Source organism: Pinus tabuliformis, chromosome 8 (genome assembly GCF_031772625.1).
Source record: "Pinus tabuliformis cultivar Carrire ecotype Pingquan chromosome 8, CPIR1, whole genome shotgun sequence".
Classification (NCBI taxonomy): Eukaryota; Viridiplantae; Streptophyta; class Pinopsida; order Pinales; family Pinaceae; genus Pinus; species Pinus tabuliformis.
Genome location: NC_142294.1, coordinates 1,191,068,895 through 1,191,091,115, shown reverse-complemented (window position 1 = coordinate 1,191,091,115; position 22,221 = coordinate 1,191,068,895). Strand labels below are relative to the sequence as shown.

Below are 22,221 nucleotides of genomic sequence, written 5' to 3'. Positions count from 1 at the left end.
ATTACAAATTTTGATGTTAAAAATTATAATTATATTAAGTTATTTAAAAAAATATTAATCTTCACTTTTGATACTTTCGATCTTTGTGAGGAGGATTTTTTTTTAAATATATATTTAAAAAAATAATTTATAATTCATAAATATTTAAAAAAACATTATAATTTATAATTTTTTTGAAAGTTATTTTTTCAAGTTTAAACAATATTACAATCATTTTAACTAACCACATTAAATAATAACCTTTATATCTAACCACTTAAAATAATGTCAATTAATCAATATTTTTTTCATATTTATTATTATATTTATTACAAGAATGGTGTTACTGGTATTAAGGCATTTAGTTTTGGGTTGATTGTGTATTAAATTTATGTAGCTTATTCATAATTTAACATTAGGAATTTGATTTTTTTTAATTTAAATTTATTTATTTGTAAGGTGATTGATTGACATCTTATAATGGATTTTTAGTAACTTCCATTTTTTTAGTTACTATTTTTTTTCTATTATTTCTATTTTCATCAATTATAATTTTTTTGTCCATATTTTCAATTTATAATGACTTATTATTGTATTAAAAACATATTTTAATAAATTTAATTATACCAATTTATATATATATTAAAAAAATAAACATATATATCTTTTATAAATAATATTAGTTTATTATATTTAGTAATTTATAATTTATTAGTTGTTTTATTTTTGTACTAATATCTTTATTTTTATTATTTTTTAATTTAATTAAACTATATTTAAAATATAATCCAACACTAACTACTATATAATCAATATTTTATATAATAAAATAAATCTGATTATATTTTATATAATAAAATAAATCATTTTTAAAAAATTTATTTTAATGCATGATAATAAAACTTTTAAAACAATCCTATATGTAACTTTTCCGTTTAGATGATATTCACAGATTTGACCATAAAGGAAAGATTTATCGCTCAGTTGTCTATGCGGAAAAAGCTAATGAACTACAAAAGCCAAGCAGAAACTGATTAACTACAATATGTGTCTCCCCAGTATACATAGATAATCACAAACTTTAATTTCATGCATTTTCATTATACTGCAGCTAAATCAACGGAATGTAAAAGCTATTACCCTCTACAATTTCTAAACTGAAGCCCTATTTGAAACCCTGTCCACACAGATACATGCGGATGGAATAAAATACTCACAGTTGTCTCAATCGTTTCCCTTATCGGAGGAGGAATCCATGAAATCCAAAATCCGTTTCATCATCAAGGGCGCATTCTCAGACTTTGGATTCAGGAGATGAAAGATGTGGTTTTCGCCTTCCGTCACAACGAGCTCGACATCTTTGCCCGCCCTTTTTAAGGCCTCGTAATACAATATACCCCGATCTCTTAAAAAATCCTTCTCTGCCACAAATATAAGCGTTCGAAGATACACCAGAGTGGACAGAGCCGGAGAACGGGGTCCATCTGGGTTGCAAAAAGGGTGGTCTCTGTCCGCTCCCACCGGCAGAGAGATACTCCACATTCCATCGACCGCCTTAATAAAACCCTGCACCTCAGCCGCCAATTCGCACTCAATTCGTTCTTCTCCGCCGAAATAGGGATGGACCAGAATGGCCCCTTGGAAACACAGACCATCCCAATTCCTTCCACTGGCACGGATGCCCATCTGGTGCACGATGTTGGCCCCGGCACTGTCTCCTGAAAAGAAAACGTTGCTAAAATCTGCGTGAGAAGCGAGCCACGGATCCACAGACACCCCATCCAGCGCCACTGCTTGACTGTCAAGCCATTCAAGAACACCAAAACAATCGTCATAAGCAGCAGGAAGGCGATGCTCAGGGGCCCTCCGGTACTCCACGGACACACAAATCACCTTGGCCTCTGCAGCTACTTTATTAAGATAGCTGTGATAAAGTGGCGATGCAGCCGATTCAACGCAGAAACCCCCTCCGTGAAAGTACACAAGCACCGGGACTTTTTGTTTTACATCTCTGACCTGCAGAGGAGGGAGATAGAGCCGAACGAAGACGCCTGTATGAGGATCCAACACAACGTCCTTGGATGCCACTTCCTCGTCAAACTTATCATCATGTGAATTAGTGGGTACCGTTCCCCTGTCCATCAAGCGTTCAACCGTCCCATCTTCGTAGACTCTGATAAAACTGGGAACTTCAAATACGATTGGTGAAGACGACGACGACTCCATAATTATGGTGAGACCAGAAGGGAGCAGATCGTAAAATCCCAGAGGTAGCGCTAGATTGCATTCAATGCTGTGAACACATTGGCGGGGATCTATACTCGCTGCATTATTGCACACTCGATGTGCTAAACGACAATACCAGTTCGTCATCGCTGAACTCTTCTTCCTAAAATTTCCATCAATACCAAATTCTTACAGTAGATTCTTTTTCTTTCCACAAAAGTCTTAACAAAAGTCACATCAATATCAGATTCTTAAGGTAGATTCGTTTTCTTTCTACAAAAATCATAACAAAAGACAAACTTCTTCAGGTGGATACATTTTCTCTTTGGGAAATCTCCATTAAAGTCATAAATTTAGTGGTACAGATTCATCATCCTTATTATTAGGGTGGATTCATCGAATATCTTCATCTTTGTACGAGTGTGTAAATTTTAAAATAATATATAAATGTGATGAGGGTCGATCCACTCGAACTTTGTGAAATTATTGAAGTTTACTGTTTAAAGACGGAATAAATTAGTGAAAATTAAAGGATTTTGTTAATAATTTTTAAATAAAAGTGATGGTGTTTAAAAGGGTTAGGATTCTATAGTGTGAGAAAATATTTATTACTCTCTAGTCAAGCTTTCTTATATTAATAGGTGTAACATTTTTAAAGAGGGATATGTTTTTAATTATTAAACTCCAATTTCTTTTAAATAGTATTAAATTAATTTTTTAATTATTTTTAAGTTGTATTAAATTATTTCTTTTAATTAATGATAAAAAATATAGTATGATATATTATTAAGTAGTTAAAGTTTTCAAAGATACTAAATCAAAATTATTAACGTTAAGGAACAACACAATCACTAAATGTTCCAAACAAGAATGTTTAATATATTCAATATTCTTCTTAGTTGTGTCCATTAAATAAGAATGTTTAATGTATTTAATATTCTTTTTAGTTGTGTCCATTAAATAATGAGTTGTGATATGTCTTATGACTATAGATTCTAGCTCATTCCTATTTTATTAAGTTTGGATTGAGATAAAATTAATGAATGACAAACTATGAAAGAAATGGTCGATTATACAACAAGTGATTAATAATGAATTAATTTAGAATTAACGAGATTTCTCCATTATTTTGAAGTCTCCCCCTTAATGGAGAAATGGATTTTCTTATGAAATAATGCCTCTTGGTCCAAGTCTAAGGCTTACAGTTTGACTTTAACAGTTTCATTTTTATTATTCTTACTTTTAAATAATAACAGTGTTTCTTCTTTTGTTTGTTTCTCTTTAACTGCATGTTATAATTGGGTTGTGGTCTTCTTTTCACAATTTGCGATTCTCAATCACGTTCTTGACACATAGTTTTGTATTCAATACTTACAAATTCTACATTATATTCATAAGTGAAGTGTTGCACTTTACATTTATCTAGTTCTTCTACATTAGATTCATAAGTGAAGTGTTGCACTTTACATTTATCTAGTTCTTATTCACTTCATTGTTGCCTCATCAATTCATAATAACATCTAATTTCCTTTGTGCTCCAATGCATCAAAATACCATGAATCTCTTCAGATGTATCCAGCACATTTTCTATTTCTATGTCATCAAAATTATTTATTGATTCACCATTTTTCTCATTTTCAAGAACCTCCACCATTAAGCATATAACTCCAGATGTTGCTTTGAGACCTACGTCAATTTTTTCAAAAGAATATTCAATCCATTCTTTAATAAGTTTTATATGTGCATCATAATCTATTTGAACAACTTTAAACTAACTTGTTTCCTTAATTGTTGATATGGATTTTTCTTCATGTTCTTCTTTCTCTACTATTGTGATAACACTCTCATTATGATTTTAGGTTGCTTCTACTATGAGGGGCCAAATCATTAACCTCCTGGTCATCTAAAGAAAACAACACTTTATCAATCAAATTCTTTTCAAAAATACCTGCAATTTATTTTCATAAAACAAATATCCATCATTAAATTTTACTGTTATTGCATATTTCTCTTTATCATTAGCAACCAAATTATTGAATTCACCACCCCTACTTTAAAAAGGCAATTAACTTTCTTCAATTCATTAGTTGTTGTTGAATCCTCCATGAATTTTCTCTCTGCAATGTTTGCTCCTTTTTGTAGATCTACTAACAAATCACATAATGTAATCATCACAGCCAACATGACTACTCAACCAAAACTTTGATATTCACATCCTTTTGATCCTCTTTGAACGAGAAAAATAACACAACTGTCAACCTCTAGTGAAAACAGAATTGAATGTGTGGGATCCATCAACCTACAATCTTGAGCTCTATGTGAATGGTGCTTTACTTTTCTCAGTGCCACCAATCATGGACAATCAATCCTGAAATCCTCGGCGATCTTCCCCACAGGTTGCATGAATTTCTTTTGGAACTTTCAAATGTCAAGGAGCACCCCCATCTTGAGAAAATCAAGTACATGGGATTGCAGTGCAATCAATCTCCAACAACAACAATCACACACACACACACTATGATTGTGATCATGATGCTACTTCTAGCACCAAGAACATCTAACATAGCAAGATGACCACATAAATAGGAAATAGGGCAACCTTCTACCAATCATCCCAACCTCAACCTCAGAGTAGTAGAGTAAAAAAACATATCCCAATTGGCATTGAATCGTATGGCACAGGATTCAATGCATAGGCAAGAAAGGAGGGTTCAACACTCCTCTAATCATCAGCCAACACCATCAAATAACTATCCAACTCCATAAGAAAATATAATCACTCCAAACACAAGTCCGCATGTCCCTCACCTCAAGTTTGCAACATTAAAACTCGAACGATGATCTGACACACATGCCCACTCTGCATGAATGCATTGTTGGTAGGCTGTAGCAAAAAAAAAATAGACACCTCCAACGTGGTCACTCATGCCAAAAATGTTTGTTGCTCATTGGTTACACGCTCGCTCACCCACTCTTGTGTTTACTCAACTCACAGAGCCATCAACTGACACTTGGACCTCGGTAGAAACCTTTACGCTAGCTTCATCCTCCAACTAGATTTGAAAAGAGAACAATCTCAAGTGAATCTCATCACCAATTGCTTAAACTCTCATGTCAACACTAATCACTCACAACATAGAAGGTCGATTCCAATAAAAAATAATGGTGACAAGATTTATAGTAGTACAAGAGATTTATAACATCATAGCATCTTAGGCCCCAATCTAGCGTAGCTTAAAATAGATCTCTTCTCCCACACTTCTTGCCCACGGGGAAAGAAAAAAATAAATATTCACTTGGGTCGCATGCCACAGAACTTCACAATTTTACACAAGGCACCAAACAAAATACACAAAGTGCATATCTCTCCCAACAACAAAAAATGCATGATAGGCTCAACCTCTGCACAATCTCACCCAACTATCACATGACACTTTGATACCAACATAAAATTAATGATGAACAAACTATGAAAGAAAGGGTCGGCTCCTAGGTGAGGTTAATTCACCAAGAGAGTGTCCACAAAGGACGCATCTATTCATCAGGAATAAATCTCTTACATATATAGGATTTCATGTTTGTTGAGGAGTTTGAATAACTCCCTAATAAATAGGAACTGAATCCTAAATAAAAAAATAAAATATCAACACTCTACAACAAGTGACTAATAATGAATTAATCTAAGACTAACTAGATTTCTCTATTATTCCCAACTTGTTTATGAAAACTATGCAATAAAATGTGTTATGAGTTTAGATTTTGGAAGTGGCAATATGAGTCTTTATAAAATGAAAGATTAGGTTCAGAAAGTGGTGATATTGGTTTTCAAAACTATTGTTTTTAGATTCAAATGGGAAATTTTGAACAATTTTGAACCCAAAAAAATGTTATTTCAAAAATGTTGAATTTTGAAGTACTAAAGTGTCAATTATGATTCCAAATGTGTGGATTTCAATTTCGAAATGGTCAATATATAATTGTTACAAAATGTATTTAAATTGTAATATTTTGAAATTTTTTCTCAATTTATATATAATATCTAGATTCAGTATTAACATACAATTTTCAACATATTATTTTTGTATGTGCATGTATAATATCATTGTGAAACCCATTCTTAAATATATCATGGTTAAAATTATTCAAGTAAACAAATATAAGTAAGATAACTATCATTGTATTCTAGAGTTATGCCTTTTAATAAATACTTAAGGAAACATGGCATAGTCTCACTCTAAAAATTATGTTTAGTATATTCTTGGTATGCTTTACGTGTTGCAAATCTCTTCTCATTTATTTTTATTTTCTCTCATATCCATCCTACTTGGTGACCATGCATATATGATATTATTAAGGTGAACATATTTTTTTGAACCAATAAACCTTTTTTTCTATATTTAATGAAATTTTATACAATTATTTCTTAACATTTGATGTTCTATTTGGTTTCCACCATTAATCCTCTTCTTTATATATCTCAATAATAGCCATGAATCTAAATTAATACTTCCCTTTTGCTTATTCAACCATATCATACAATCTTGATCTAATGATTGTACTATGAGAATTTGTCCATGTGTATCATCATCATTTCAAGAGAATTGATTTCAAAGTGTGTTACATGAAGGTATCACATAGTAATGCTTAATTATGGAGATATTTCCCTTCAAATATGCTTCCATAGCTTCATGTGAGGTTTTTTTTTTTCTTAAATTAGAAATATATTTATATTTGAAATGAGGAATATACATGTTTTGATCATTGAGGGACTATATAGACAATAAGGCCTGAAGTAATTCCAGGAAATAGTCATTATGAGCTCAATATTCCATATGCAAGAATTAAACCCTATTGTGGAGGATAGTAACATTTGTTTAAACCACTTAATCTAAACCAAACTGACAAGCTCAAGTGATAAATTTGTAGCAAAATTATTTCTTATTTCTTACATTATGTATGCCAAGGCTAGAAATTAGTTGTTGAGTGCTCAATGCTTAGGCATAGAGTGTCCAAATATTTGTATATGGTATCCCAATAAAGCATATTTTGATGCCAATATTTTCCCCATCTCTTATCAATATCTTTCTCATAGAAGGAAAAATATGTTTCTAATCCCTTTTCATAATGGACGTAAAAGCCCTGCAAAAAAATTGAAAATGCGTCAATCATTCAGAAATCCATTCTTTCATCTTTCTACTTAGTGGGTGACTAGTTAGTCTATAAGATTGGAAGGGTAAAAGTACTTATACGCGTATATCCCATAAATTGGATGCAAGGAAGCTCATAAACTTCCTAATCATTTGATCTGTGAGCTCAAAGTTAGAGGCTATTTTTTGGTGGATCAATTGTCCTTTTATTTAGAACAACAAATCCAACTCACACATAAACTTTCAATCTGGGTAGGATTTTTGTTTCAAGGTGACTGTGAAAAGTTTATGTAGGAACAAATGACAACCAGTGCTAACCAAAAATCAAAACAAATCATTCTAAGTATCATTCTATTGTAGGCTCGAAATGACCATTCAACATTATAAGGGAGACCACCCGATCGAGAACTCAAAGTAGCTCCTTTTTCGTTTATAACAGTGGTTCCAACTGGTTAAACTAGGTCCAGTTACCTTCTCTCTATCTCTACTGGCTTAAAGTATGCCATTTTCTACTAATAGAGAAGAGACATCAAATTAGCCCTCTTGTTGAGCTCAAGCAAGAAAGTGGTTCTTAGGATGATCTAAGGCTCAGCCAAGCCACAATTAAAGTTTTCCTCTTTGATAAGAGGACATCTAGAAGTGTAATTATTAATCTAAATGCAAACTAATCCTAGAATCCAAGCAAAAAGAAATAAATCCTAAGCCTATCTTAGTTAGGAAGATGTAGATCTAACCCAACTGAGAGAAAGATATTAACATAATTGGGATTTTAACATGTTTGGCTTAAGATGAATATATAGCTAATGAAATAGTTCAATTAACTAATATTATAATTACCAAACATGTTGTTCAGATATCTATTAACAATGAATGATGAACCAATAACATTAGGAAGTAGTTCGTATAATGCCAATGGAAATTAAATTAGAATTAGATGACAGATTTCTGTGTAAATAGTTACTCAGAAATCTCGTTTTAACATATCATAGAAAAATATATAACTGAGAACAGATCATGGGACAATCATATTAGATAGATAATCTATAAGGCAGGTATTCATATTGACAGTAATGCACAATATAACTCCAATTAACATAATTATGTCATCAAGAATGAAATTTCACATTAAAAATAATATTATTTCTAATACAAATGTCTCCTGCTCTTTTGCTTAAATCTGATCCCCTACAATCTCCTCCAAAGCATAAACTCTACTGCTAAAAGCAAGAGCTACAATAGTGCAAACTCTACCTCTCATACATAGTTCGGAATGGAAATAGACAAATCCCAATAATTCTCAGATCTGAGATTGACCCTCTCTACCTACAGCATGAAATCCCTATTATAATAGTGCTTTAAGAAAACAATGTTGCAGAGAAGATAAGCCCCTAACATTCTACAAACCACTAATTATAATTACAAAAATAAATTCCAAATAGGAGAGTTGTTGAAGAACAAATTTGCTCCAACAATTTTCATTGGTCGAAATTATTTTTCTTCTCTTGCAAGAGAAATTTCATTCATTCAAATCTTCTCTTCCTCATCTCCTCAATTGTTCTCCTCCCAAAACCAATCAAAATTCAATTAAAATGCAAATTAAAATAAAAAATACCAAATCTGTAAAACAAACATCTTCAATTAAAATTAAATAAATAAATAAAAAGAATTATGAGCCTTCTATTGATCCTTGTAAATATCTTATTGGTCAAAGAGAACATAAACGAATGGATCTACAATTAACGGAGACTTCAAGCAAATGAAATTAAACTCAAAAAATGAGTTTTTGTAACAAATTTGGAGCTTAATTTTCAGCTAAATTTTAGACTCATTTAATGACCAAATATGGTCATGCAACCACTTTAGAGTTATTCTCCTTAATTTTATCTACTTAATGAGTCATCATGGGCCTCATTTGGCTAAGTAAACCTCAACTTATGAACTCTCAAAATTAAAGAGTCAAAATTGTCAGAATTCTGGAAAAATTACTCCCTAAACCAAAAATAAGAAATTTTAATTAAAATCTAATCCTAAATTAAATCAACATTTATTACTTAATTAATATTAATTTAATTACAATTAAAAAATTAAATTAATTACAAACTAATTATATACCATTAAAATTAAATTAAAAATTATAATCAAATTACAATTTAAATATATTAAAATTATAATCAAAATATATTAAATAAATTAAAAATCATTTTAAAAATCTTACAAGTGGTTTTAAACCCATGAGAATGGGTTGAAAATAAAGGAGGGAGTTATATGAAGTGGAGAAAAATTAGCATCCAGATTCAATTATGGTTCTATGATAACCACCCAACTGACTTCGAAAGAAAAAAGAAAAGGATTCATGACGTGTCTCTTAAAAATATGATGCTTATGAATTGGTGTCAAGCAGAGCTTTATAGGAGGGTATCAAAGATGCCAGGAGAAAGCACATGGAAGACGAGAAACATTTCCTTATTTGCATGTGTACACCAAGAAGTGGAGATGAAAATGTGTAAAAAATTGATGTATAAAAGTGAATCCACATTGAGTGCTACCCTGTCAAACTAAGGGTTTCATGAAGGAGCTGTGTGGGCTCTATCCACACCACAGGTGTAGGTTTTCATGTGCATCATGGATTCACCTAAGACAGTCAATCAAATATATGGGTTTTTTACGATGTGATCCACAAGGGACTTGCACATGTGTGCTTTGTGATTTTGAATGACGAGTGGGAGCCTAGCGGTATATCAAAGGCTTGTTCCACTGAATTTTTATTTTCTTTTCTCTACCAAGTAAGTTTCAAACTCATTTGCAGGTGCCATGCATAAAGATGGGGCCCACAACTAAGTGTAGTAAGCCCTCTCTTTATTGTTTTCTCTAGACGTATGTGGTTGTTACTATATAATCTTTGTTAGAGCTTGTTATTTTTACTGTCGGTGGTGTCCTTCTTGGAAGACTTCCATGGATTCTCATGCACAAAGAAATAAGTTGTGGTAGTTTTCTTTTAATATTTATAATTATAATTTACATAAAAGGTGTAATATTACAAGTATGGACATTTAATAACGATGCTTTCATTTAGTTTCTTCGTAGAAAATGACACATACCTTTTGATAAACACTTCATTCAAGAAATTCTTTGAGGTCCATAGATTAGAAGAATATTCTCGGCGTTTAATATATGTATATTTCATTATTTAGATTTTGTTTTGAGCTTGATGGTAAATGTTTTTAGTTTATTATTCTTTTTAAAGGGCATGTAGTTTGATTAACCTTTTTTGAGCCCATAGACAACAACTACTATGATAGTTTTTGTGAGGAAAGAATGTATGCTTATATGCACAAAGATAAATAACTATTAGGCTAGACTTTTTTGGAAAAGGTTATGTATTCGCATGCAAAATTATGTTAGCTTTACTTTGGAAAAGATTATATAATTTCTTGCAAGAATGGGTTATCTTTCTTTCGAAGAAGATTATCTATTTGCATGCAAGATTGTGTTAGATTTAGTTAGAAAATATTATGTATTTGCATGCAAGAATAATATCTATGGTATTCACTTCATTTGGAAAAGAATATGTGATAACATGTATCAAGATAATAGTTGTTAGGTTAATTTCTTGTGGAAAAAGAATATGAATTCACATGCACAAAGGTCATAGCTAATGTGCTAGTTTTAATTGAAAATAATATGGATAGTTGTGATGGTTTTCTGTAGGAAAATAATGTGTCTTTTGGAAAGAAATGATAGTAAAATGTAGTGCTTATGTACTTTATCCTATGCATTTGAGTTATGGATGGACCGACATGTTTCATAACCATACATGTGTAAAGATAAATAGACATGTTTTGATAGTTCTATACTTTAATTCATGCATGTATATAGTTAATAAAGAGGTATGTATCAATATTTTATATGCGTCTTATGTACATGAAAAGATGCTTGAAGCTTCACCAATAAATATTTTGTATTTGCAGGAAATGATTGTAACGCATGTGAAGGACAAATTATATTTAACATTATGGCAATGAAAGAACTAGTGGTCAACGTAGATTGAAGGAATGTTCACTACAGGATAATTGACTTATGAAAACAACCATGCTACAAAGTCAAAATGTTTGAGGATTCATAGGTAAATGATATAATGATTAATGTGATTACTTCTACCAAGTTATGTTGTATTTAAAATTATGTTTCTTTGTAATATTTTATGACAATGCTCAAGAGATGGACTCCCTTACAGCCATTGAGTAAGGGATGAACATGCTCACGATATGTTTAATAATATTAAACGTTTGATGACTTTTCCCTACATGGTTTCCAAATTATATTAGTGTCCAATAGTGTATTTCCGTATTGTGGCATGCTAATGATGTTTCTTCCTTAGATGATGTAACATTTACATTATTAAATATGTGGATAACTAGCATAAGTAAAATATCCATGATAATGATGTGACTTTACAACAAAAATCTTATGTAATTTACTCCCACAATAGTTTTAATGTCATGTGACTTGCTATTCCATTTCTAAAGTTACTCAATGTAATGATTCAAATTTAATCTAATGAATAGTGAGAAAATATAAAATAAATAACTAAAAATGTTACATGATAGTAAATTCTATCAAAAAATTTATAATCTTATATATTTTTTCATGAAATATATAGAATAAATAACTGAAAATGTTACATGCCAGTAAATTCTATAAAAAAATTATAATCTTATATATTCTTTTCAAGAAATTTACCAAAAAAAAAATTAAATCAATAAACTTTTCCAAAAAAAAAAAATAATTAAAAAATAATATATTTATGGAAATTAAAAATAATAATATCTTCAATATTTGATATTCAAGTAATGATTATGATAGAGAGATAAAATGTTTTAAAACGGTATAAGAAGAAAAAAATCAAATAATATGTTCAAAATGATGATCAACCTTACTTAAAAGGAACTATAGTTAAAAGAATTAAAATATTAATTTGATAATAAATAATATTAAAAATAGAAATTTAAAATTTTTCTATTTTGAAACTTGCAATTTCATTGTTTTATTTGGTTTGGTAAGGTATATGTTTTATAAATAAGCATTATTTTATAATATAAATGAATTATATTTTTTATCATATAAAGGAATTATATTAAAAATAATAATGATGAATGAGATCTCAGATTTGATTCACCTTATACTGATTTGCAGATTCTTAAATTGAAAGACATGTTGACATAGAGTTACAGATTCAGCGGCAGAAGGGAGCTCCAGAACCCTAACCATGGCAGAACCCTAGGGTTTCAGGTTATAGTTCCGCGGTTTCTGCCAATAGTGAGCTTTCTGTGGACATGGTAGCATGGTTATCTACGCAGGTCTGACCACGGGTTTGGTTTTTTAATGATTTCTGTTCTCTACAGTTGAGCCTGTCGGTGAATTTCTTTTGTCTGATGCGTGGTATTGCCCGTTGTTTTTGGCCTCAACTTCGTTCAACAACACAGTCAACTCCTTTCAACATTACAGCCTACCTTCCACTGGTCACATGGAGGTCAGGTATCACTATCAGCTAAAATGGTGGAAGAAGACCTCATGGATTACGAGGAGGACCCCATGCCTGAGCAAGAGATTTGGGCGCACCAATCTACACCGTTTGAGGGCCCTTGGTAGCATAAATAGGGTCGGATGATAGCTGTTGTCCAGTCGACACTAAACTCACCCATTTCCGGAAAGCGCCAGCACCCTGCTATCAATGTTGCAGACCTTCCCGGCTTGGAATGTCCCCCCCTCTCTCTGGCAACCCTGAATCTCCTCGGCTCCAGTTTACAGGCTTCCCCCTCCTTCGACTCCCCCCTGCCATATCTCCTGCAACATCCCCCTCCTCCTCCCCCACAGCACTCCCTGCCTATGCACCCTCCCTCCATCTCCCTGGCACAAACTGGCCCGTCCAACCCCCCGCGACCTGCACAATCCTACTTTCACCCGCGCTCGTGCAATCTCAACCCGCATTCCCCAATTCACTCTAGTTGTTTCAGCTCACCTATCCCAAATCCTCGACCTACTCATTCGGCGCAGCATAGCTCCTCAGAACCATGTCGGAACCTTCTTCAAGATTACCCTACGGGATGGCGCTCGGATAATCTGAAAAAGGGCCGGTGTCTCAGAGCTGTGGACACTGATATCAACCTGACCTTCAGAGAGGACGTTTAAATGGTGGATGCCATGGACACGGCGAGGAAAGTTCTTGTTGGCTATGTTAGAGGTAGGAACTACACGGTGGAGAAACTGCGTCAATGGACAGTGGAGATATGGGGCTCCCTGCTGAAAGAACTTCCTGTTATTAGGGTATTGGCCAGAGGATGGTTTGCCCTCCGCTTTCATAGGGAGGAGTATACAGAATGGATATTATCGGGCTACTGGCATATTGAGCTTGCACCAGTTCTATTAAAGCGATGGGATCCTCCATTCGATCCGGAGCAGGACCTATCTAGGTTAGACTACCTGGATTACCTATGCAATTTTGGACCCCTCAGTTGTTCAAACGTATTAGAGATGCACTGGGGACCTACCTTGAACATGACAAGTCCTTTGAAAAAACAGGAATCATGACTATGGCAAGGATATTGGTACACCTTGACACCAAGGCAGGACTTGAGGAAAAAATTACTCTTCACAGGAGGCACTTCTCACAAAAACAACTTCTGGACTATGAAGGAGTCCCATTCCGCTGCAGGAGGTGCCACAAAGTGGGTCACCTATACAAGGATTTCCCTCTACATTCTTCGGTGACCACTGAAATCTCGAAGGGGACGAAGCAACAGACCTCTGAAGAGCAAAACAAGGGAGAACAGGAACAAGGAGAGGCACCATCTGAAGCTGTGGTGGGCGCTACAAAGAAGGCTGGGAACCGGAGAAAAGTTTCATCCTCACCACCTCGGACTCGCTCCAAATCTGCAGTGAAAGCAACTTCTCTACCGGGTAATGAGTCTTTCCCAATATCCGCTGCTCTTTTTTCAGGTGTTATGTTAAATGCACTGCATACATCTTTGCATCCCTCCTCATCTGTACATTGCACTATTCCCTCCATCCCTTGTTCCTTATTTCCTCCCCCACCCACGTTCTCACCACTCCTACTTCCCTCAGGGAATTTTCCACCCCCCCTTCTCACACTTCCTCCCCTTCTGGGCTAGGATCCCATCCCTACAACCTCCGATCCATAGTGCAACCTAAACCTCTGCTTCTTGGATTGGGCCTCTCCCAAGGAAGGACCAAGCTTCATAAACCAGCCAAAGGGCACCCATCCAAGATCAAAACTGCCATAAACTCAGCGGTGGTAGATGTAGCGAGGGGCCAACAAACCACCATTGAGAGGGTGCTTAGAGCATTGGAGCCCATTGCCCATGTTTCCCCATGATTTGGCTCTCCTACAACTGCAGGGGATTAGCCAACCCCCAGAAGAGATTGGCTATCAAAAGGCTGTTAAAGGATACATACTGTGACATCCTTTTCCTTCAGGAAACCCTTGGCACTTCTGATAACATAACCAGAACCCTACTCTCGATTCTGTCGGGCTGGGTATTCCAAGGCATGGATGCCATAGGCAGATCTGGCGGTCTTGCAATTGGCATCAATCCTAAAATTTTCAAGCATATATCCACCTGGGGCGGTATGGGGTTTATTGGCATGGACATATTTTTTGGGGAGCTGGGACTTCAATTAAAACTGATCAACATTTATGCACCTAATCAGAACATATTGGAATTTTAGCACAATTTGTTGGAACATAATCTTGTTTCAAACACCACCATTATTGGAGGGGATCTAAACTTTTCCTTGGGCATAGAATAATCCTGGGGACATCATGCTCAAATCGACCCTATTTCTGATCAGATGAGAACTCTACTGGATACCAGAAAATTAGTTGATGTTCCTATGAACAAGAAACTGCCCACCTGGCATAATAGGCGGATGGAGGATGCTGCCCTGGGTCGACGATTGGATCGGTTCTTGATACATGAAGATCTCATCCATTACATCCCCCTATATCGACAATGGGTGGGTTCTGGGGGATCATCTGATCATCTACCCATTTTTCTCCAAATCACCGGTCCATCAAAAAAGCCGCATTCCCCCTACAAATGCTTTACTGGACACCTAAAAGATCCTGACTACATCAACCTGGTGACTGAGTTCTGGAGAGCTCAACCCCCTCTGAGGGAACACAGGTTGGCTGCGGACTTCTGTATTAGGTTTAACAAACTCAGGACATTGACAGAGCAGTGGTCAAAGAGGAAGAAGTTGAGAGATGAACAACATCTTTTTGACATTGAATTACAGATTGCACAGCTAACGGATGAACAGAGGTTGGGTTTCTTATCGAAGGAGACTAAAATACATCTGGTTTTGCTGGAGAACCAAAAGAATAATATACTACTGGAAAAGGAAGAAAAATGGAGATTGAAAAGTAGAGCCACCTGGCTTCAAGCGGGAGATGGTAATACCAAATTTTTCCACAATTTTGCAAACGGAAGAAAGGCCACCAACACTATATGGCAGATGCCCTGTGAGCCTGATGGATGGGCCTCAACTCACCCTCAATTAGCTAGATTGGGGATTACACATTTCAAAAAACAATTTACAGCATCGGCAGCCATCAATCTCCCGGACATCATAAACTTGGCTGGCCACTTTCCAAGGTTTGTGGAATAGGATGCTGCAGAGGATTTAACTCAAACGGTCACCATGGAGGAATTGGAAGGAACTCTCAAATGGTTCAAGAAAGATAAGAGTCCTGGCCCGGACGGCTGGCCAGTGGAGTTCTATTTGGCTTTCCTGGAGTTACTGGGATGGGACCTACTTGCTATCATTGAAGTAAGCAGAACCACTGGACACATCCACCCCCCCCCCCCCCATTAACTTCACCTACTTGGCCTTGATTCCTAAGATAGATTCGCCATCCTCCTTTAATGACTTCAGGCCTATATCCCTTTGCAACTATCTATACAAAATCATTTCTAAAATCATCACCAATCGCATCAAGCCTATATTATCTAACCACATCTCTCAGGAGCAATTTTCTTTCCTCCACCATAGACATATACAGGATGCCATTGGTATAGCCCAGGAAGCCCTCCACTCCATCATACTCAAAAATCTCAAGGGACTCACTCTCAAAATTGATCTGGCAAAGGCCTTTGACAAAGTGAATTGGCTGTACATCAAGATGATTATCACTCACTTGGGATTCCCCCCTGCTCTTATCAACTGGATCATGGGTTGCATCTCCTCTGTTTCTTTTGCCATTCTCATTAATGGTTCAGCATCGCCCACTTTCAATATTGATAGAGGGATAACGTAGGGATGCCCTTTATCACCACTTATTTTCTTAATAGTCATGGAAGGGTTGAGCAGATGCATAGCTACAGAAAAAAGAAGGGGGGGCCTTCAAGGTCTAAAAATTATGGAACATTTCTACTTGACACATCTACTTTTTGTAGATGACATATTGATTTTCTTAAATGGGAGTGTCCGGGACACGAATTCATTGAATGAGATCCTGATCCTGTTCTACAGAGCCACGGGAATGGAGATCAACAGAGAAAAATCCACCATCTCTCTATCTGAATGTACCCTACAGGAATCTCAGTTAGCCACTCAAAATTTTCCCTTTCAAGCAACTGATTTGATGGGGGGATTGAAATATTTGGGCTTCAGACTAAAACCAGATGGTTATAAGATTGCTAACTGGACCTGGCTCATCACAAAAGTGGAGAAGAGAATAAATTGTTGGTGTCATAGGTTCCTCTCTAGGGCAGGCAGACTGATCCTTATCAAATCAGTCCTCGAAGCCACCCCGGTGTACTGGATGTCACTTGCCTGGATTCCAAGAGGGATTCTTCACAGAATTCAACAAATCTGTTGTAAATTCCTCTAGAATGGAAGTAAGGAGGGTAAACCATTTGCCTGGGTAAAATGGGCCAAAATTGCTACTCCTAAGAAGTGGGGAGGCTGGGGACTTAAATTACTTCTTGCCTTTGCTCAAGCCTTGGCAGCCAAACAGAGTTGGCTTTTACTAAAACAAAATAGTCTTTGGGTTGAGGTTATTCTTCATAAATACATCTGGTCGTTGACTATCATAGACTGGATTAGAAGCCCATCTTGGAACAGGAAGGGCATCTCAGTGATTTGGAGGGCCATACTCAGTTCTACTTCTATCATCAAGGATGGCTTACTATGGAAAATTGGCAATGGTGCCTCGGTCCAAATTGGCATTGATCCTTGGACAGGTAGTGGTAACTCCCATCTACTACTAGTTGGACTGATACAACACCTAAACAACAGGGGCATAAAGTTTCTGGGACAGATTGGGGACCAGCAAAATTCTACATTCCATACACAAGGCTGGCTAACTGATCCGCACTGGCATATACCAATTGAATGGAGTAGAATTTGGCAAATATACCTTCAGGAACTTACAGAATCACATGTTAGATTACAGAATGTTGAGGATGAACTTATTTGAGCCCACTCAAAAACTGGGAAACACACACCAAAACAGGGGTATGACACAATAATAGCAATCAAAAAACTGGAGGTCTTAAGAAGCTAGTGGGATACCTTATGGAAATTAAAAGCTCCTCCACGCACCAGACTGTTGATGTGGAACATATTAGAAGATAAGGTCCCCACTGGATCCTATCTGAAAAGAAGGGCATTTTTGGGTCCTACCCGGTGTGTACTTTGCCTCCAAGAAGAAGAATCGACCCAGCATCTTTTCCTTACTTGCCCAACCACCAGGAGTATATGGTCACAAGTCCTACTATCTCTAAATATGACTATGAACTGGCAGGGGGTCGATATAACAACGGCTTGGGAAAACTGGTGGAGTACAGTAGCTATGGCAAAATCAAGAAACCTTCCTCTCCTAGTCTCATGGTACATCTGGCTCAAGAGAAATAATAAAATCTTTGAAGATAAATTGGTAAACTGGAATCTTCTCCCCCCACAAATTTGTGCTACATATGAAGAACTTCCAAACGATGACAACCAAAAGAGACCTAGAATTATACAACATGAACAAATAAACAGATTGATCCCATGGGCCTATTATAATGGTGCTGCCCAATGGCATGGCTGTGGGGGTGGCATTTGCTTCTACCTTTCTGAAGCACACTACTTCCAGATTTGTTTGGGTCTAGGACCCGGCACCAAAAATCATGCTGAATTGATAACACTTCGCCATCTGCTATACTTTGCTATTCTGAAACAATGTCGAAATATACAAATTTATGGAGATTCAAAGATAGTGACTGATTGGTTTAACAATATAGCTATTTTCTCTACATACTCTTTGAGAACTATTATGGAAGAAATTGTTTTTTTCAAAACATTCTTTGATCAGATTTGTGTTTCTCATATCTACAAGGAAAAAAATGAAACTGCTGACAAGCTATCGAAAGAAGCGACGCATCGTCCTCTTGGAGAGTGGATGATCGCCGAACATACACCTACAGGGATCTATCATTATTTTCACAGGCCATATATAGATGAGGGACTACAAAGGGGCAACAGCCCCTAATTTCACAGCCTTTTGATACTGAACATTTATAGAATTTTGCTCTGTATATAACAGAATAGTAAATATGTTTGTCTACCCCTGTGTGGGTGAATTTTGGTTTTTTACATAGTGGTTATTTGCATCAGAACAGCATACCCTTTTGGGTTTCTATGTATATATTTGTTTTTGACAGTGGACAAAAAGCCACGTTTACAGCATATTCTTTTTCTTTCCACAAAAGTCACATCAATATCAGATTCTTAAAGTAGATTCGTTTTCTTTCTACAAAAATCATAACAAAAGACAAACTTCTTCAGGTGGATACATTTTCTCTTTGGGAAATCTCCATTAAAGTCACAAATTTAGTGGTACAGATTCATCATCCTTTTCCAAAAAATTATTAGGGTGGATTCATCGAATATCTTCATCTTTGTACGAGTGTGTAAATTTTAAAATAATATATAAATGTGATGAGGGTCGATCCACTCGAACTTTGTGAAATTATTGAAGTTTACTGTTTAAAGACGGAATAAATTAGTGAAAATTAAAGGATTTTGTTAATAATTTTTAAATAAAAGTGATGGTGTTTAAAAGGGTTAGGATTCTATAGTGTGAGAAAATATTTATTACTCTCTAGTGAAGCTTTCTTATATTTATTTAATTATAGAATTGAAATTTAAATAGGTGTAATATTTTTAAAGAGGGATATGTTTTTAATTATTAAACTCTTTCATATATTTATTTAATTATAGAATTGAAATTTAAATAGGTGTAACATTTTTAAAGAGGGATATGTTTTTAATTACTAAACTCACATTTCTTTTAAATAGTATTAAATTAGTTTTTTAATTATTTTTAAGTTGTATTAAATTATTTCTTTTAATTAAAGATAAGAAATAGTATTAAATCAGTTTTTTAATTATTTTTAAGTTGTATTAAATTATTTCTTTTAATTAAGGATAAGAAATATAGTATGATATATTATTAAGTAGTTAAAATTTTCAAAGATACTAAATCAAAATTATCAACATTAAGGAACAACACAATCACTAAATGTTCCAAACAAGAATGTTTAATGTATTCAATATTCTTCTTACTTGTGTCCACTAAATAAGAATGTTTAATGTATTCCATATTCTTCTTAGTTGTGTTCATTTTTCTTTGGGTTGTGATATGTCTTATGGCTATAGATTCTAGCTCATTCCTATTTTATTAAGTTTGGATTGAGATAAAATTAATGATGGACAAACTATGAAATAAACGGTCGGTTCTACAAGAAGTGATTAATAATGAATTAATTTAGAATTAACGAGATTTCTCCATTATTTTGAAGTCTCCCCTTAATGGAGAAATGGATTTTCTTATGAAATAATGCCTCTTGGTCCAAGTCTAAGGCTTATAGTTTTACTTTAACAATTTCATTTTTATTATTCTTAATTTTAAATAGTAACAGTGTTTCTTCGTTTGTTTGTTTCTCTTTAACCGCATGTTACAATTGGGTTGTGGTCTTCTTTTCACAATTTGCGATTCTCCATCACGTTCTTGACACAGTTTTGTATTCAATACTTACAAATTCTACATTATATTCATAAGTGAAGTGTTGCACTTTACATTTATCTAGTTCTTCTACATTAGATTCATAAGTGAAGTGTTGCACTTTACATTTATGTAGTTCTTGTTCACTTCATTGTTGCCTCATCAATTCATAATAACATCTAATTTCCTTTGTGCTCCAATGCATCAAAATACCATGGATCTCTTCAGATGTATCCACCACATTTTCTATTTCTATGTCATCAAAATTATTTATTGATTCACCATTTTTCTCATTTTCAAGAACCTCCACCATTAAGCATATAACTCCATATGTTGCTTTGAGACCTACATCAATTTTTTCAAAAGAATGTTCAATCCATTCTTTAATAAATTTTATATCTGCATCATAGTCTATTTGAACAACTTTAAACTAACTTGTTTCCTTAATTGTTGATATGGATTTTTCTTCATGTTCTTCTTTCTCTACTATTGTGATAACACTCTCATTATGATTTTAGGTTGCTTCTACTATGAGGGGCCAAATCATTAACCTCTTGGTCGTCTAAAGAAAACAACACTTTATCAATCAAATTCTTTTCAAAAATACCTGCAGTTTATTTTCATAAAACAAATATACATAATAAAATGTTATTGTTATTTCATATTTCTCTTTATCATTAGCAAACAAATTATTGAATTCACCACCCCTACTTTAAAAAGGAAATTAACTTTCTTCAATTCATTAGTTGTTGTTGAGTCCTCCATGAATTTTCTCTCTGCAATGTTTGCTCCTTTTTGTAGATCTACTAACAAATCACATAATGTAATAATCACAGCCAACATGACTACTCAACCACAACTTTGATATTCACAGCCTTGTGATCCTCTTTGAACGAGAAAAATAACACAAATCTGTCAACCTCTAGTGAAAATAGAATTCAATGTGTGGGATCCATCAACCTACAATCTTGAGCTCTATGTGAATGGTGCATTACTTTTCTCATCATCACCAATCATGGACGATCAATCCTGAAATCCTCGGTGATCTTCCCCACAAGTTGCATGAATTTATTTTGGAACTTTCAGATGTCAAGGAGCACCACCATCTTGAGAAAATCAAGTACATGGGATTGCACTACAATCAATCTCCAACAACAACAATCACACACACACTATGATTGTGATCATGATGCTACTTCTAGCACAAAGAACATCTAACATAGCAAGATGACCACATAAATAGGAAATATGGCAACCTTCTATCAATCATCCCAACCTCAACCTCAGAGTAGTAGAGTAAAAAAACATATCCCAATTAGCATTGAATCGTATGGCACAGGATTCAATGCATAGGCAAGAAAAGAGGGTTCAACACTCCTCTAATCATCAACCAACACCATCAAATAACTATCCAACTCCATAAGAAATTATAATCACTCCAAAAAAAAGTCCGCATGTCCCTCACCTCAAGTCTGCAACATTAAAACTCGAACGATGATCTGGAACACATGCCCACTCTGCATGAACGCATTGCTGGTAGGCAGTAGCAAAAAAAAAATAGACACCTCCAACGTGGTCACTCATGCCAAAAATGTTTGTTGCATATTGGTTACACGCTCGCTCGCCCACTCTTGTGCTTACTCAACTCACAGAGCCATCAACTGACACTTGGACCTCGGCATAGAAACCTTTACACTAGCTTCATCCTCCAGCTAGATTTGAAAATAGAACAATCTCAAGTGAATCTCATCACCAATTGCTTCAACTCTCATGTCAACACTAATCACTCACAACATA

The 22,221-nt window shown here is 34.8% G+C and overlaps 1 protein-coding gene and 1 pseudogene across 1 annotated transcript; one reads left to right on the top strand and one right to left on the bottom strand.

Annotated features, from left to right (window-relative positions):
• Nucleotides 1-1,048: 1,048 nt before the first annotated feature.
• Nucleotides 1,049-2,395, bottom strand: LOC149239628 (2-hydroxyisoflavanone dehydratase pseudogene; annotated as a pseudogene).
• Nucleotides 2,396-15,299: 12,904 nt separating this feature from the next.
• Nucleotides 15,300-16,040, top strand: LOC149239627 (uncharacterized). Its single transcript, XM_089369923.1, has one exon. It carries the CDS (start codon nt 15,300-15,302, stop codon nt 16,038-16,040), a length of 741 nt encoding a protein of 246 aa, XP_089226049.1.
• The last annotated feature ends 6,181 nt before the right edge of the window (nt 16,041-22,221 follow it).

Excerpts from the sequence above, each read along its gene's own strand:
- LOC149239627 (XM_089369923.1), top strand. The coding sequence starts at position 15,300 with ATGGAGGATGCTGCCCTGGGTCGACGATTGGATCGGTTCTTGATACAT.